Source organism: Oryx dammah, unplaced genomic scaffold, assembly GCF_014754425.2.
Source record: "Oryx dammah isolate SB20612 unplaced genomic scaffold, SCBI_Odam_1.1 HiC_scaffold_27, whole genome shotgun sequence".
Classification (NCBI taxonomy): Eukaryota; Metazoa; Chordata; class Mammalia; order Artiodactyla; family Bovidae; genus Oryx; species Oryx dammah.
In genome coordinates this window covers 87,628,002-87,644,861 of record NW_024070211.1, presented here as the reverse complement: position 1 = coordinate 87,644,861, position 16,860 = coordinate 87,628,002, and the positions used below count along the sequence as shown (strand labels likewise).

The 16,860-nt window shown below is 38.9% G+C and overlaps 1 protein-coding gene across 1 annotated transcript in view; it reads right to left on the bottom strand.

Moving 5' to 3' along the window:
• ACVR2A (activin A receptor type 2A) overlaps positions 1 to 16,369 on the bottom strand; it is a 93,865-nt gene extending 77,496 nt beyond the window's left edge. The window contains exon 1 of the mRNA XM_040229002.1: positions 15,706 to 16,369. Coding sequence (XP_040084936.1) covers positions 15,706 to 15,760 — 55 coding nt within the window. The 5' untranslated portion in view covers positions 15,761 to 16,369. The remainder of the gene's footprint in view (positions 1 to 15,705) is intronic.
• Positions 16,370 to 16,860: the final 491 nt, after the last annotated feature.

Sequence of the window (16,860 nt, the reverse complement as noted above, 5' to 3'; positions counted from 1 at the left end):
GGTATCTGTCAAAGTCTTTGGCCCATTTTTTAACTGGGTTGTTTGCTTTCTTCTTGTTGAGTCTTAAGAGTTCTTTATTACAGATAACAAATACTGTGAATATTATCAAACATTGCAAATATTTTCTCCCAGTCTGTTTTATCTTTCAACTAATATTTTTGAGCTATTCAGAATGCTTACTATATACCAGACATCACTCAATGCACTGTACTATATTAACTCACCTACACCTTATAACTCTATAAAGTAAATACCATTATTATTTGCATTTTCCAGATGAGAAAACCACAGTACAGATAGGCTACATAACTTGCCCCTACATCACAGAGACAGAAAATAATGGAGCCAAGATACGTGATCTGTCACTCTGGCTCCAGAGCTCTTGACCTACATTGAACACTAACTTAGCACTACAATGAATGAGTCTAAAACAATTCCAAGTCCACTGGAAGACAGACACATTAGCTGGCAATTATAATACAAAGCAGTACCATCAAGGTAGGAGATAAGGCTAAAAATATCGGTAAGGCTAAATATTAAGTCCAAATCTTCAGGTATCACCAGTTGACACTTTTTCTATATAAATTAGTAAGTCCTACTGCAAAATCAAGAATCTCACTTCAGCCTGAGAACACTTTACAAGTGTTTGTCATCCTTCCATTCAATTAACCAGGTATTTGTCTGCTATGATTTTGCTACATTTCTAATTAAGAACCACAGCCTTCCTATCAAATCTACCTCTTCCCAGGTTTAGGTAGGTTTAATCATTAAGTCGTGTTGAACTCTTATGACCCCATGGACTGTAGCCCACAAGATTCCTCTGTCCATGGGATTTCCCAGGCAAGAATACTGGAGTGGGCTGCCATTTCCTTCTCCAGGGGATCTTCCCAACCCAGGGATCAAACTGGGGTCTCCTGTATTGCAGGCAGACTCTTTACCAACTGAACCACCAGGGAAGCCCCAACCTCTTCCCAAGACAATTCCAAATCAAGTTAGACATTAGAATCAGCATGAATTTGTTGTCACCAGACTTCCTAACTCAACACGTAAATATGCCTTTTGAAATTTAAGTGCTTAAAATGGGTAACAAAGTCTAGTTAACCAAGTACTGCTTAAGAGAGGTTTTCCTTTAATGACTAAAAAGGAACTATTCTCAATTAGCATATCAAAGCTACAAGTCTTCAAAGTCAAGATTTCTGCTTGTACCACAAGTAATAGCAGGTCCCTTTCTATCGGTACCCACTTACCCACCACCACTTGGGAACAGCCAATTCACCTGGATGACCAGGTGGCCTAGCTACTTGGGTTTCCCTCCTCATTCTCCTTTCAGCTAAAGACAAGATTATGTTCCTCTTCCCCACTAGAAACCCTTGCTGTTTCTAGTATGAGTTAGGAGCCCATACTGGTGGTGAGATATGAAGGAGCAGGGAGAACAGAGAAAGAAGAAAAAGTAAAGGTGAACTGACAGAGCCCCCTTTTCTAACACATCATATCACTCTTCATCCAGTTCCTATTTTCTTCAGTGGCCCTGTCCTAATACTTAAATCAATGTCTCAAGAAACCTGGTGATTTGCCAACAATTGTGATGTTTTTCCAACTCAATGGAAGTCATGCACAGCTTTTTTCCTTCTTTCCCTACAAGGAAAAACAACGTGGTATATTGGATGAAGCAGATATTCTTAAGCAAGGTAAGAATACATATTCGAATCTCAATTGTGAAGCTTATTAGCTGCATGACTCTGTTTTCTCATCTGTAAAACAGGTAACCACCTTATAAGGTAACTTTACCAGAAACACACTGTCCTAAGTGGTCAAGAGGCTTACTTTATATTTTCATTTGGCTCTCACATACAATAAAGGATACAAAAGATCTCGGGATCTGCACCTTAAACCCTTAGAACACAGGCTTTCAAACATTCTGATCACCAATGACAGTAAGAAATACATTCTCACTGTGACCCAGCTCATATAGACACACGTAACTAAGGTTTCACAGAGCAATACTACTCTTACAGTGTGTGATTCATCTTGATTTTTTCTGTTTTCTTTCATCCTTCTTTCCCTGCCACCTTTCTCCCACCTAACCATACACACAAAGCTTTTTTGTCTTGTGACCACACCACCCTTCTAAAGTCCCAGGGAGCAGGGTACTCGAAATGAAGAGAACAGGGAAGAAGGAAATTCTGATAGTGCTGGGGAAAGTCTGTGTTCCTTCTGGTCCAGGAAGGAATATTAAATCCATATTCCCTCAGAGACAGTGTTACTCCCAGGGATAAAGTTGTACTGCTGGAATTCAGAACATTGAAGGTAAAACAGGCTTGTAGATTGGTCTGGGAATGTAACCAACACAGATGACAATGATCCTATAAGAAAATGCTTCCTGGGTTCCAAACAAAGTTTTTGGAACATAATATATTTATTTCTAAGCTAGGGGAGGGTGCTACTTATACAATATGCTATGCCAGGGGCTGGTAAACTATTGCCAGTGGGTCAAATCCACTTTGCAACTTGATTTTGTACAGCTGCTGACCAATGGTTTTTACATTTTCAAATGGTTGAAAACAAGAATACACGATTTTGTGACATATGAAAATCATATGAAGTTCAAATTTCAGTATCTATAAATAAAGTTTTATTGGATCACAGTCACACTGATCCATTTACGTACTGTCTATGACTGCTTCTGTGTTACAACTAACAGAGCTGAGTAGCTGCAAGAGAGAGTGACTAAAATATTTACTATCTGGTCCGTTACAAAAAAGTCTGTGGCCCCTATCCTAAGCACTTGAAAGCACTCAATATTCATTCACAAATATCTGTTAAACACCTGCTGCTGCTGCTAAGTCGCTTTAGTCATGTCTGACTCTGTGCGACCCCACAGACGGCAGCGCAGCAGGCCCCCCGTCCTGGGATTCTCCAGGCAAGAACACTGGAGTGGGTTGCCATGTCCTTCTCCAATGCATGAAAATGAAAAGTGAAAGTGAAGTCGCTCAGTCGTGTCCGACTCTTAGCGACCCCATGGACTGCAGCCTACCAGGCTTCTGCGTCCATGAGATTTTCCAGGCAAGAGTACTGGAGCGAGGTGCCATTGCCTTCTCCGGTTAAACACCTATTAGGTGTCAAACACTGAGGAAACTACCGTGAATAAGTTGGGTATGGTCCACCTCCTCGTAAGGACTAATGGAAGGCAAGTGGGTAAAAAACACTTGGAGGAATAAGAAGCAGTTGATTTGTTGTAAGAACCATCAGTCACTGTAAGAAATGGATCTTCCTCTAAGATTTTATATTCGGTTGTTCACAGAGTCAAATCCTTTATTCACAGAAGAATTAGGGTAAAAATAAATGTCTATGATAAAGAACCACAAATTCTGAATTAAAAGTGTTATTGTAGTTCACTTGAACCTTTCCTATTGCTCTCCTTGAAAAAAAATCACTGTATTAATTACAAATACTTGCAAAAGGAAATGGCAACCCACTCCAGGATTCTTGCCTGGAGACTCCCATGGACAGAGGAGCCTGGCGGGGTATAGTCCATGGGGTTTTAAGAGATGGACACGACTTAGCGACTAACCCATTTGGAATAATATTTTGAAGTTTTAAAACTTCCATATATGTGTGTGTATACATATACACATATATATGATACGAGTGTGTTTATGTCTATAGCCTTTGATTCTCACTGTAATCTTGTGAGGCAGTACTATAAACTCCATTTTACAGATGAATAAGGTTATGGAATTTTCCCAAGTTCACACGGTATATCACATCATGATAAAGAAAGGCCCAACATCCACATCTTCTCCCTACAGAATGCTCGTTCTTTCTAATATACCTGTCCCCACACTGCATAATTAACTACTTTCACTGAATTTGAGATGAAGGACCTATTGTTGTTTGTTTTTGAGAAACCCATTCTTTTCAAGCAACAGCTACCTTGTACCAAAGAGACAGCTTCTATAACTAGTCCTTACTAAGTAACCACACGTTCCAATAGCAGAAATTCTACAATCTTCTAACAGACTAGGTTCATCTACTCTTAGGCTCTCTAGCTTAGTGAGCTGGTATCTTTCCATATCATGGAAATACAACTAGATATTAATCATAAAACTACTGCTTAATAAGTGTTGCTAAATATATGCTGCTAGACTAAGAATTACAAATTTTGATGGAGGGCGATTTTTGAAATGAAAGATCAGATCTGTGGATGAAATATCAAAACTACCTTTCACTGATTCAAAAAGAAAAAATATAACAACATTCTTCTCTGACCCCAATCTTTTCATTTTATTTCATTCTTCAGTTTGAATAGTTTATTCTTCAGAAAAACCATTCTGATAAGGTAGTTAATGGAGAAAATAGTACGTGATAATCTGTCAGGTCCTCTCAGGAGTTAAACTCTCCTAATTTAACTGCTTCTGTTATTTCTAACTCCCTCAGGCAAGAGGTAATCTCTATTTACATTTTAACAAACAATATAAATAACAATTTATTCCCTAATTCAACACCCAAGCCAAGTATTATGTATCTCTAAAGAACTAGGGAAGAGAATATCTTAAAAGGCTACCTGGAAAGATTTGTTATATAACATTTATATGGAATAAAAGGATGATTATTTAGAAAGGCATTTTATTCTTCTGAATGCCTATAACCAAATTGCTTTACTATTACCATGCCCATCTTGAATAATTAATATCTTGTAACTACCCTTACTCATTTTTTATCATTTTCTTTAAAAGTGTACTTACAGAAGTTAATTTCAACTCTAAGCTTACACAGAAATAATTAGCAAATTCCACGTACTAATCTTGCTATGTGAAACTATACTGCCAAGTAGCACAAAGCCTAATTACTTTATTTAAGGTAATAATAAATAAAGTCACCTATAATATTTACAGGGTGAATTAACAGAAGAAGGTGGCTAACCAAAGACAGACAGTTAGCTTTACCTACATCCAAAATGAAAAGAAATGAAACCAAATGAAAAGAGGCAGCCACCATTATATTTCTAAATGCAGTGATGTTTAATGTCTCTTTTGGCTTTATCTCTGTGTAATAATGCAGTTTTTCCTAGTCAAAGATGATGCTGCTGAACTTCTGCCAATATAGCTGATTGCGCCAAGCATCACCTCCCCCTCCCACCAACGGTACAGGCTTGAAATCTTTCAGTTAAAAATATTCAAGCTAACTACTTAACAGAGGCAATAGCCCCGAGTAAAAATAATAGCCCATAGTATTAACTATTTATCCTTCCAGCTTTTATTGCAAGATCTTGATAAGCTGTAAAGATATCAAATTCCTAAGAATTAAGATATAAAATATGCTGGTTTCTGCTCCTGAATCTTCAGTCACGTCAACAATACAGTATATTGCATGATAAAACAATCAAAAGGTGCTATTCTTTAAAAAAAAAAAAAAGAAAAGAAAAGAAAAAAATAGACATTTGAAAAAAGAAGTAAAGCCAAAGTTCCAGAGAGAAATAAAAATGGTGAGTAAGTAAGTAAGTAAGTAACTAGCAGATGCATAGAATCTAAAGACAGGAATTTGCCACAAAAAATTCAGTAATCTCTGGCTTGGATTTTGTCTCTTTTTGAGTTTTGGGAGACGTATTCAGTTCTCATATGCACAATAAGCTATCCATTTTTCTTAAGTAAAAAGTAGGGGGAAAATGGCTAACGAGTAAAATAAGAGAGTAAGACTGGAAAATGTAGGCAACAACTAGAATACAAAGCTAGAAGGGATCTTACAGTCTCTCTAGCTTAGGCTGGTGTTAACAGTCTCCTAACTAACTGGTCTCACCTTCTCACTCTTACACACCTTCAATATACTTTCCAGACAGCTGCCAGTGACCTTAACACACAACACAGTTCAAGCTCCTCCTTAAAACTCTGCTTTCCACTGCCCTTTGGATTTTAGTCTCTTTCCCAGCTTAGATCAAAAGCCCTGCATGATCTTGTCCCTATCAATTTCTCTAGTCCCATCCTTGCATCCATTTCTCCAGGCAGTCAGTCAGATATTTACAGAGCTTCTACTCTGCTAGAAACCATACCATGCTCTAGGGATACTGTGATCAATAAGTGAGAGAAACCCTCTCTCACAGAATTTACAGTCTAGTAGTACAAAGGACAGATGATAAATAGGTAGATAAATAAACTTGAGTAATTAGAGACTGTGATGTGGGACATGAGGCAAAATAAAGTTACCTTCTCAGAATCCTGTTAGAGCACATATGACAATTCTTAATTATTTTATTTACTTGACTACTTACTTTATGACTGTAAGCTCTGTAAGCGCACTATCACGTGCGTCTTGCTCATTGCTCCATTTCAACCACTTAGCACTGTGCCCAGCGTGTTGTTCAACATTTATTTGTTAAACGAATGAATACTTATTTCATCCTCTTTAATTTAGTGATGAGTAAAGTCTTCATGGTTGCTAAGGTTAAAAAAGAGTCGGCAGGAAAGCAAGAATTTAAATGAAAGACTTAAGTTTTAGTCCAAAATATTATACCACATTTAAAATACTGACCTCAAAACTCCACTAACCATGTTTTGAAAGCTGGTAGCTGGTAGCTGGTACCTCAAAACTGACTTGAGAAGCTTCCAAGACTTTATATGAAAAGTTTTAAAACACTTAATGTTTAGGTGAAATTGCCTATGAGAAATATTTTAAATTCCAACAAATAAAGATGAACATTCACACCAATATTAGCGCATGCTAGAACGAGAACTCTTTACAAAAGAACTATGATAGCTGAATGTTCTAAATATTTCCTGGCACCAATTTGGCAGCATTACTGATATCTTCTATGGCCGAATCATATAGTCAAATATTATTTCATATTAATTTATGAGTAATTTACCAGCAAATTTAAAAAATCTCCCAAAAACTAAAACTGTATTGTAAATGTTTTACATACTACATTTTTAAAAATAAGACTTTAAGAAAGGTTAAAAACTGACATGTACATAAAGTCTACTATGACCCAGCCTCTGTATTATATGGCATATTATTCCCTTTACTACATCTTGGTTTACAAATTAAAAAATATTGTTTGACAGAAAACAACAAAATTCTGTAAGGCAATTATCCTTCAATTAAAAAATAGATAAATGAAAAAAAATTAATCTCAGAGCTTTAGAAGCTTGCCAAGATCTGACAATTTGCCCATGCCCCTTCCTCTTGAAATAATGCCTTGGAACAAGCTTGAATTACAATGTATCATAAAGATGTGAAGACCAACAGGTTTTTCCCAGGACAGGGCTCATTTCTATAAAATATAAGGTTAGTAATCATTAGTAGGAAAATTGTTTTCTTAAAGCTTTAGATAAGATAGGCTTATTACTACAATATGTAAAGATGATTCATCTTAAAAGGCAACCCCTCCTTACGTAAGCCTTTCAAATAATTATCTCATTGCTTTACAATTATTTTTGTTCAGCAACATTAGAGAATAAAATGATTCCCAACATGATTACAATTACTAATACCAAAGAGACTGTTATCTAGTGCAAAAAAAAGGTACTGAAAAGGTTCAGGAAACAGGCCTGAATCACATATACCAACCTCAGAAAAGTTTCTAAAACTATGCAGTACAATTTACGGTGAAGAAAATGCCTCACATAGATTTCAAAGAATATCATCTGAATGACCAGTATGAGCATCACTGCAATTACTGGAATCTGACCATTATTTAAATACAAACAGAGCTTAGAATTAACCTCACAATGGAGACAGACCCACCATACACTGTACTGTATGTAAGAGGAATAATATATGCTGTCATATTTTTATGTATTCTTATTTTCCCAAATCTATATTTATTTTCATTCATGCTTATACTCTAAATCCATCTCTCACTACAGAATTTCTTTTGTTATGAAAGTGCTTCCTATTTTCTTCTGGCTTGTTATTTCTTTACCAATCTAATTTAGTAGTGCTGCCATTCTACCTAATCTCTAAACTGTTTTTCTGTTCTATATGCCACATACTATAAGTATTTGGGATAGTCATCAGGATGTCTTTCATCCACTCCTACCTCTTCTTGGTTTTAATAACTTTTCACCTGGATTTAACTCCCTCAACTGAGACTGTTCTACTTCAAGCAGTTCTAAACATTTTTCCATCACAGAAATTAGATTTAGTCAAATGTAGTCAAAAATTCCTATCTCAACTTGCGTACCATCCATAGTCGGGTTTACTCACAAATGCTTTCTGTATTCCAGATACCATTTTGTCCCTGTTCCCACACAGTAAGACGAATATGCTTCTCAACCTCCTGCCAAGATATTTTTTTCCCTATTATTAGGACCTATCTCCTCCAGCAAGTCTTTCCTAAATGAAAAATTTGAACTATTCAAAATTACAATATAATTTTGTTTTAGCACCTTTGTATGTGCATAAGTCATCCAGGTAGTTCAGAAGAGAAATGAGCTCAGCCATAGCAGGTCCACGCTCTGCCCTGGGACCAGTTCTCCCTATATTCTGTATGGAGGCACAAGTTCTCCATTGCAGATTAAATAATGAGCATATTTTTTAATGCACGTATTTTTCACTGCACATATTTACTTATGTAGTTTCCTTCTCTACTCCGAGTACTGGGTGAAGAGAATAAAACCAGTATTTGGGGAGAGCTTAGAACACATTAGTGGGTTACTGAATTAATTAATGGGGTCATAATCAAAAATTTGTTAATGAAATAGAATATAAAAACAAACAAAAGTGTCCTGCATGCAGTAACCTCATGAAACTTCTATTTCTGATGCACATACCTATTTACATATATGGGAACTGGGTCATGATGCAGTGTGTATTTCTTACTGTTGGTTACGGTCAAAAAAGCTGAAAGCCACTGAATTCAAAATACTCTAAGATGTCTTTTAAATCTATACAATTCAAATTATATTAAACGATTTAGTGTAAGGATCAGAGACACAGCATTTAAAAAGGGGGCAGAACTTAAGGATACTCAAAAAAACAACCAGCAAAATCACTTTTTCTTAATAAAATGTCACTATTAAACTTTACCCTTAGAACTAGACTCATAAAGCTTTTACAGTAGGAAAAAAGTTTAGAGATCATCTAATCCAAGTTTATTGCTTGAATACATAAAAGGAAAACTCAGGCCCAGAAATAAAAACATTTTACTTCATTCATTCAGGTAAACATTTGCTAAGCACATAGTAGATACCAGGTTCTAGGTGTGAGTCTGTGAACAGAGAGAAGATGTCTTCGAAGAGCTCAAAGTCTATACTACATATATGCAAGTAAACATTAAGAGTAATTACTGGAATCAAGGTCATTGATAAAGAACAGAAATTAACTAATTCACTCTAGGTTAAGTGGCAGAGAAATTTTTTTTTTGTAAGAGGTGGTACTTATCAGTCTCACAAACAAGGAGTTAAAACAGGTAAAGGAGGAAGAAATAACATGTACAAAAGTACCATACTAATATACAATGAAGAATGACACATTCAGGAAACTGTATGTTGAGTCTGAAGAGCTGGAGCACAGGGCATATGCTGAAGAGGAGCCACAGCAGAATACCTGGCATTTATTTATGTGACATTTAATCTTGAAACCACTATGTGAGGTAGGCACTATTAATATTCCCATTTTGTAGATGACAAAACTGAGGCACAAAAGGTGACGTGATCTGCCTAAAGTTAAGTTGTGAAATGAGAATGTAAACCAGCAAAGTCAGACTCTAGAGCCTATACCCTTATTCTCTGTGTGCTTAGTCGCTCAGTCATGTCTGACTCTCTGTGACCCTTCAGATTGTAGCCTGTCAGGCTCCTCTGTCCACAGGATTCCCCAGGCAAGAATACTGGAGTGGGCTGCCACTTCCTTCTCCAGGGGATCTTCCCGACCCAGGGACTGAACTAGTGTCTCTGGTGTCTCCTGCATTGCAGGGAGAGTCTTTACCTGCTTTTAGAGAAAAGAGGCAGGATTTAAATGATAAAGGACTCTGTATGCCAGTCTGAAGACTTTAGCTTTCATGCTAAAGGTGACAGGTGAAAGGTTTTAAGCAGGAATGACATATTCAGACATTTTTAAATGAGGCTAATCTGGCAGCTATGTGGTTGGACTGGGAGAGGAATTAGTGGCAGGGAAATTAGTTATAGTCAGAAAGGTACCATAATAAATTCAGGTAAAAGAAATGGCAGTGGCAGTGCTGGCACCAGACTCGTCTACTGACCACCACAACCACTTTCTTGTCCAGTATCCAAAAGAACCTCCCCTTTTTCCCCCTTAAGTCACCATGCTAATACTTTAAGAAATCCAACCTCAGAAACAACACCACATTCCTTTCAGGTCCCTTCATTAAACAAACCACGATCACGAGAAGTGTTGCATTTGTGAAAGTGACTAACACAAATCCAGTTGCAGAACGACAGAAAGTCTATTGCTATCTGCAGTTTTCTTACCTTTTTGACTTCTCCTTCCTCTATACATTATCCCTGGAACTTTCATGCTCAATAGTCGATTTGAAATCAATCTTCTGTCTAGACATGACTATTATAACCTAACAGAATTAAATCTACCACAGAAGTGGTAATGTGTAATGTGGAAGTGGAAGTGTAATGTGGTCCCAGCTACGGCAAAAAATATTCTCTCTGGTCTGGTCAAGTTTTGGCTTAAACAAAGATGATAAATGAACAGTAATAAGAGACAGACTTTTTGAAAACAGCAAGAGTTAAAGAAAAACAAAATATTAAAAAGGTATGTGAGTAAGAGCAATGTAAAGTTCAAACCATCTGATTTCAAGAGAGTAACACCAGCACCAAGTGTGTGTGGTATTCCAGAAACCAACAAATGAAAAGAACAGTAGAAAAGACTATCTGGTCAATTCTCAAGCATTCTAAATCTGATCTGTTTTCATTTAAACCAAGCTGAGCTCTCTTGAGCCATCCTTGATACTAAGTAACTGAGTAAGTTCCACAAGTAAGCAGCCTACAGTACAGGAGCAACAGAGAAGATAAGCAAGAGTGGAAAGGAGAAAGGGAATCGCAATGAAAGGGAAAGGAAGAAATGATAAGTTACAGAATATGGAATAAAACTGAGGAACACTAGTAACCTCAGTGTCAAATGCTGCCAACCTTACCTGACTGAGTGGCACCATGACAATGCAACATTAGGGAGCATGAAAAGACAAATGTGAATCACAGATTTACAAGACACCAAAGATGAGAAATGAGCGTAACGACAAAAGTAAACAAGCGATGAAAGAATTTTAGCATCTAAAGAGACACTTTAAAGATTACTAAAATCTCACTTGGTTTAGTTATGCTTTACTTCTCATGAAATAACGAGCCCAATGGACACAAAAGATGAAAATGTCAGCTAGTCCCAGAGATATGTCTAGGGAGGTGTGTTACAAAGAAAATTATGAGATTTATTTGCATGCTTTTTTTTGTGAGAGCAACTTCAGAATTTTTCCTCTCTATGGTGTATAGCGCTGTTTACTTTAAGTACTTGACTGTAATTCTTATCCTGGCTGGCTAACTTCCTTAAAACCAGAGTTCAAAACAAAATAAGCACTTATTAATTACGGCCAAATTTTAACCTCAAAAAGGACAAGGGTCTGCAATAGATCATAGAATATTACTTAATAGTATAGCCTAAACGAGTCTAATGGTAACCAAAATCCAGATAACAGGTTCTCAAGAAAATTATGTAATTAAGAAATCACTTTAAAAGTTTTTTAAAATTAAAAATTTGCTAGATAAAGGAAATATTCTTTCCAAAAAAAAAACTCAAGGTGTAAATTCAGTTTTTCCATTCAGGGAAGATGTAATAGTGAAAATATTTCTTCCATATGAAACTTACAAAACTTTCAGGCATTGTATTAATCCATCTCTTTTCTTCTCCCTCTGTCACCCTCCCTTCCTCCTCCTCCTCCTTCTCTCTATCTCTCACACCCCTGCTGTCACCACATCATTCAGTGATTTCAATAAGGATAGGAGGAAATAGTCTTAAAGATGATAGCTAAGAGCAAAGAAACTACTGGATCAAAAGCAAAAATAATTAAACTTGATACCTTGACCAATCACTCTTCATATCCATGAATATACAGTCTTCAAAAGTACTCCATCATAACAGATGACTGGAAAAAGTTTATTTGTAACAGTCAGCAAAAGTATTTTTATTGAAGTACAATAGGATAAAATAACATATGTACCTATAGTCTATTCTCCTAGTAACTCTAATTTTTAAAGATAATGAAAAGATGAAAACTCTCAATACAAGGTCACCTGGAGATCAAAAATGCCATTACTTGTAAAATTTAGATGACTAACTGTGGGAGGGAGAGCAGAGACCTTTTACTAATATACTAATGCTTTTTAAAATTAAGAACTTAGAATAGGGCTTCTTACCCTGAACACTACTGACATTCACAGCCAGATAATTCTTTGTTGTGGAAGGCTGTCCTGTGCATCACAGGGCGATCAGCAGCATCCCGTCCTCTACCCACTAGATGCCAGTAGCACACCCTCTCCTCCTCCCCCACAGCTGTGACAGCCAAATATGTCTCCAAAGGGCCCCTGGGGAAGAGCTGCCGGGCTGGGGAGCAAAAGTCACCCAAGCTTGAGAACTGACTTACAAGCAGAAAAAAATGAATTGAAGGGAAGGTACTGTTTTGTTTTTCTTCTGGTATTAATGTTCCAAGATAATATATTTGAATCTGATCACAGACTATATTTAAGAGATTCTGCCTTATAGAAAACAAAAGCATTTAATATCACTTGTTAGTCAAAGTTCAAGAGTTCCAGAAGATTCACTGTACTCCAATGACCCCTCCAATCACACATACATGCACATATCCACACACACCCACACAGTATTGCCATGCTGAACAGAAGAAAATGCACAAAACTACTTTATCTCCATTTCTTATTTCATTAAATATATAGACCAGACTGTTTCAGTTCCCATAGAATCCAAAGGAATTCTCAGCTTATTCAATGCAACTCAAATACCACAATAGCTGCATCACTCTAGAGAAGATAAACCTAAACACTAGAGCAAGTATTAAATTCTTCCTCAGATTTCAACACATTTGGAGAATGATACAAATTAACCACAATGCTTTAAAAACAAAATAACTAAGAAGTATATATTTGTGTTTTGAAACAGAATCTGAGTAAGGATAAGGGCAATGAAAACATTCAAAATCAAAAGGAATCTGAAGGCATTTCAGGATGATGGCAAAACTTAAAAAATATTTCCCCTAGAATGAAAGGAGTGAATTATACACTTGGCCATATCCTAGAGGAACACTCTACATAATGAGTCTCTAGTATCCACACCGTGGGACGGAAAATGAAAAATCCAAGTCCACAAAATATTAAAGAGAACAGTAGACATCCACCCTAAACACCTGAAGTAAAACCGCTCTTTACTACTATTCTTCATTTGATTTTTAAAATATCAAATATCCATAAACAAACTAAAAGACAACTTTGGAAATGTTTTCTCATAAAAATAGTCATCCTCATGCTTCCAGCAGGCCAGATTAAATATTACACAGAAAAATCAATTAGAAAAAAAAAAACATAATAATCCTCTTTGAGAGTGCATCTGATGCGTAACAAAAGACCTTTAAAAACCAGACATTTTAAGTATTAAAAATCTTCATGTGTAAATATGGATTAAAGTCTTTAAGATTTATTTCAATTATCTTCAACAGAATTATATTTTAAACTAGGATTTTTTAAAAAACCTATTCAACAATACTTAATTTAATGTAAGTGCAATATCTATGTACTCTCTAGTTACAAAATTACTTTATTGGAAAATTTTAGCCCTATTAACCTCCTGACTCAGTGAAAATAATCCTACAAGAAACTAATGCTCAATTCTTTTTACTCCCAAGCCAAGCAAAGGAAGCTGTAACATCTATAGCGACAGCCTGCTTTTCCAGAAGTAATACCTTGAGACTGCTCAAGAATAGCCTCCTTCAACAATTAGTGTGACTCCCGTGGGTTTGGGAGGGAATAATGTCCACAATTCCTTGGTCAGTGGCCATGATGCCCCTCCTCCTCAAGGGCAGGAGATCAGAAAAAGGGATATGAATAAGAGGAGTTCACCAACCAGAACATATAGGGGCAGAGGAGGAAGAGTACTACAGAAAAAATAAAAACTACATGGTTAGGTTATATCACAAAAAGCAAGAGGTTTAATGTTATCCAGTATTCTTTCATTTCAGAGACACCATTGTTTATCTTCCTCCCCAAACCCTGCACAAAAAGAACCGTCAGCCTGCCTTAAGCATGTTCCTTCTTCCATTTAAACAGACATGATTCTTTTGGTTAATCTCTGGCAATGATCGCCATTTCACAAACACATTCAGCCCACCCGGAACTGATCAATACCACTACAGACAGAAGACTAGACTTTATCCATTTATTAACCACAAGGAAATGTACCATTCAGCAAATTCTATACATTACAAAAGATTCTATTAAAAAGGGGGGCAGGGAGGACTGATGGACACCAACACACACACACACAAACACACACACCACAGAGGTACACAAAGAAAAGACTACCACCCTCTAATTTCCCTGTGGCAAACGAGATAAAAGACATGGCCATGAAACCTGTCAATTGGTTGTCCCCTATAATTCTATCTCACAACACAGTAACTGAATATTGAATTTTATGATAAATACATCCACTGCCACTTTAAAACTGTTTCATCTACAAACTAACTCTCCTCTTATGTACATCTACACACCTTTGAGCGAGATGCTGTATTCATTTACAGAATTTCAAATACAAAAGCCTAGATAGTTTTCCAACCACTGGTTGCAACCACAGAACGTTCTCACAAAATCAAAATTTCAAATATAAATGAGCCAAATTCTTCTTCCAACCCTGGGCCAAAACCCATTTTATGACTACAGTGTATCTGACAGTATGAACAATTTCAAATGGGTTTTCTAAATCGAAAACAATGCTCCAACACAACGCGTTTAAAATAAGTATTCCGTAGGTAAGCAAAATCTATGCCAGAAAAGAGCACATAAATGGTGGTTGAAAGCCAGCACATTAGCAACAAACAGTGGCATACCTCTTCTGCACTGGGTTATTGTTAATACTCCAACAACAACTACAACTATTTTTAACACTGCTGGACACTGAAGTTGCAGAAAACGTGAGGGGACACCCAGATGAAATTGCTGATATAATGCATTGTTTCTCACGGTCAAAATTAAGTAGCAACTGACTTGATCTGCTGTAATAGTCACTGAAGCACTGATTAAAAGACGTTAAAAATCAAACAAACACAAACAACAACAAAACACCCTTATTTTTGGAATATGCCACACTAAAAGGACGTTCTGGAATACGCCTTTCGGGTCTCAAACCTTTGCATAAATTGTCACTTGTGGTATTTGCGGCTTAATTGCAAGCCAACCAGCGCTGTCATTCAGCGTTACGGCCACAAACCATGACTTTCTCACTTCCACAACATCAGAGCAGTCACTCTTATCAGTCGCCAACCAAACGCGAAAAGAGAAAAATTCATGGAGCTTTCCAGATCATAATCAGCCCGGGGTGGGTGGGGGGTGCGGAGGGCGGCAGCCGAGGGGCTCGGGGTGGGGAAACCTCCCCAGGCTCCGCTGGAGCTCGCCGACCCGACAACAACCGCGGCCTCCGGCAGCGGCGGCAGCCCCGCCGCGCCGCGCTCCATGCACCTACCTGAAGAACAAGAGATAAGAAAGACGGCAAACGCCAACTTTGCAGCAGCTCCCATTTTCCCGAGACGCCGGGGAAGCCGTAGGAAGTTCTCGCTAAATATCCAGTTCCCTGGGTCTTCCTCGGAGACAAACCTCCTGGTGTAAAATCAACCGTCATAAAACATATTCGGAAGCCCCGACCAAAAAAACGTTCACGGGGTCAAAAAAAAGAAAAATTAAAAATAAAAAGAGCGAGCACAACAATAAAAAAAAAAATGCACCACGGGGGGAAAAACCGCCACACACAAGCACAACACACAAAACCAAACAACGAAAAGCCAACAACAACAAAAGCGGGTTTAAATCACTGTCAAAATCACTGTCAGCTCCGCTCGCCTCTCGGGTCTCTCCGAACAAAACGCCAGGCTGAGGCGACGAGGAGGCGGCGGCGTCCGCTGCCGCCCGGACAGTCCGGGAACCGAGCTGGGTCCGACGTCCGGACCGACCTTCAACCCGGACACCCAAAGTCCGCGGACCACTGGCGGCCGAGCTCGCGGCGGTGGCGGCCGAGACGGCGGCGGTGGCGCGGGGAAGCAGCGGCGGGCGGCTGCGGTGGTGCAGGCGGCGGCCAAGTTCTGGTCCAGGCTCTGGCTCCGGCTCCGGGCTCCAGGCTCGGCCGCGTTTTCGGTCCCCTGGCCTCCGCCAGCCCCGCCCCCTAAACTTCCGGTTCCGGCCCGAAGCTGGAAGCCAGGCACGGCGAAGGAACGCTCCGCAGCGGCGGCGGCGGCGGCGGCGGGGCGGCAGCGGCGGCGGCGGCGGCCGGGCGCAGCGCGCGTGCCGGGCCGTGAGCGCGAGGAGATTGTCGGGGAAGCGAGGCGGGAGCGGGGGAGGGGTAAGAGAGCGAGGGCGGGGCCGGCAGGAGGGCGAGGAGGCGGGGCGGACGGAGGCTCTTTACCGCGAGGCCTCGTAGTCCGGCCTGCTTGGCCTGCTGGGCGGTGGGGCTCGAGTGGGTGGCAAGTGAATGTTGTCGGGGTCTCGAGTGCATGGTTTCCTAATCGTGCTCCACTGACCTTTCAGCGGAGCGCACGCCCGAATGGTCAGGGGAGCCCGAGAGGAACAGGACCCGGGGCGGGGCAGGCGTCTGCGGCGCCGTGTCTTTCCTCTGGGGGGACGCCTC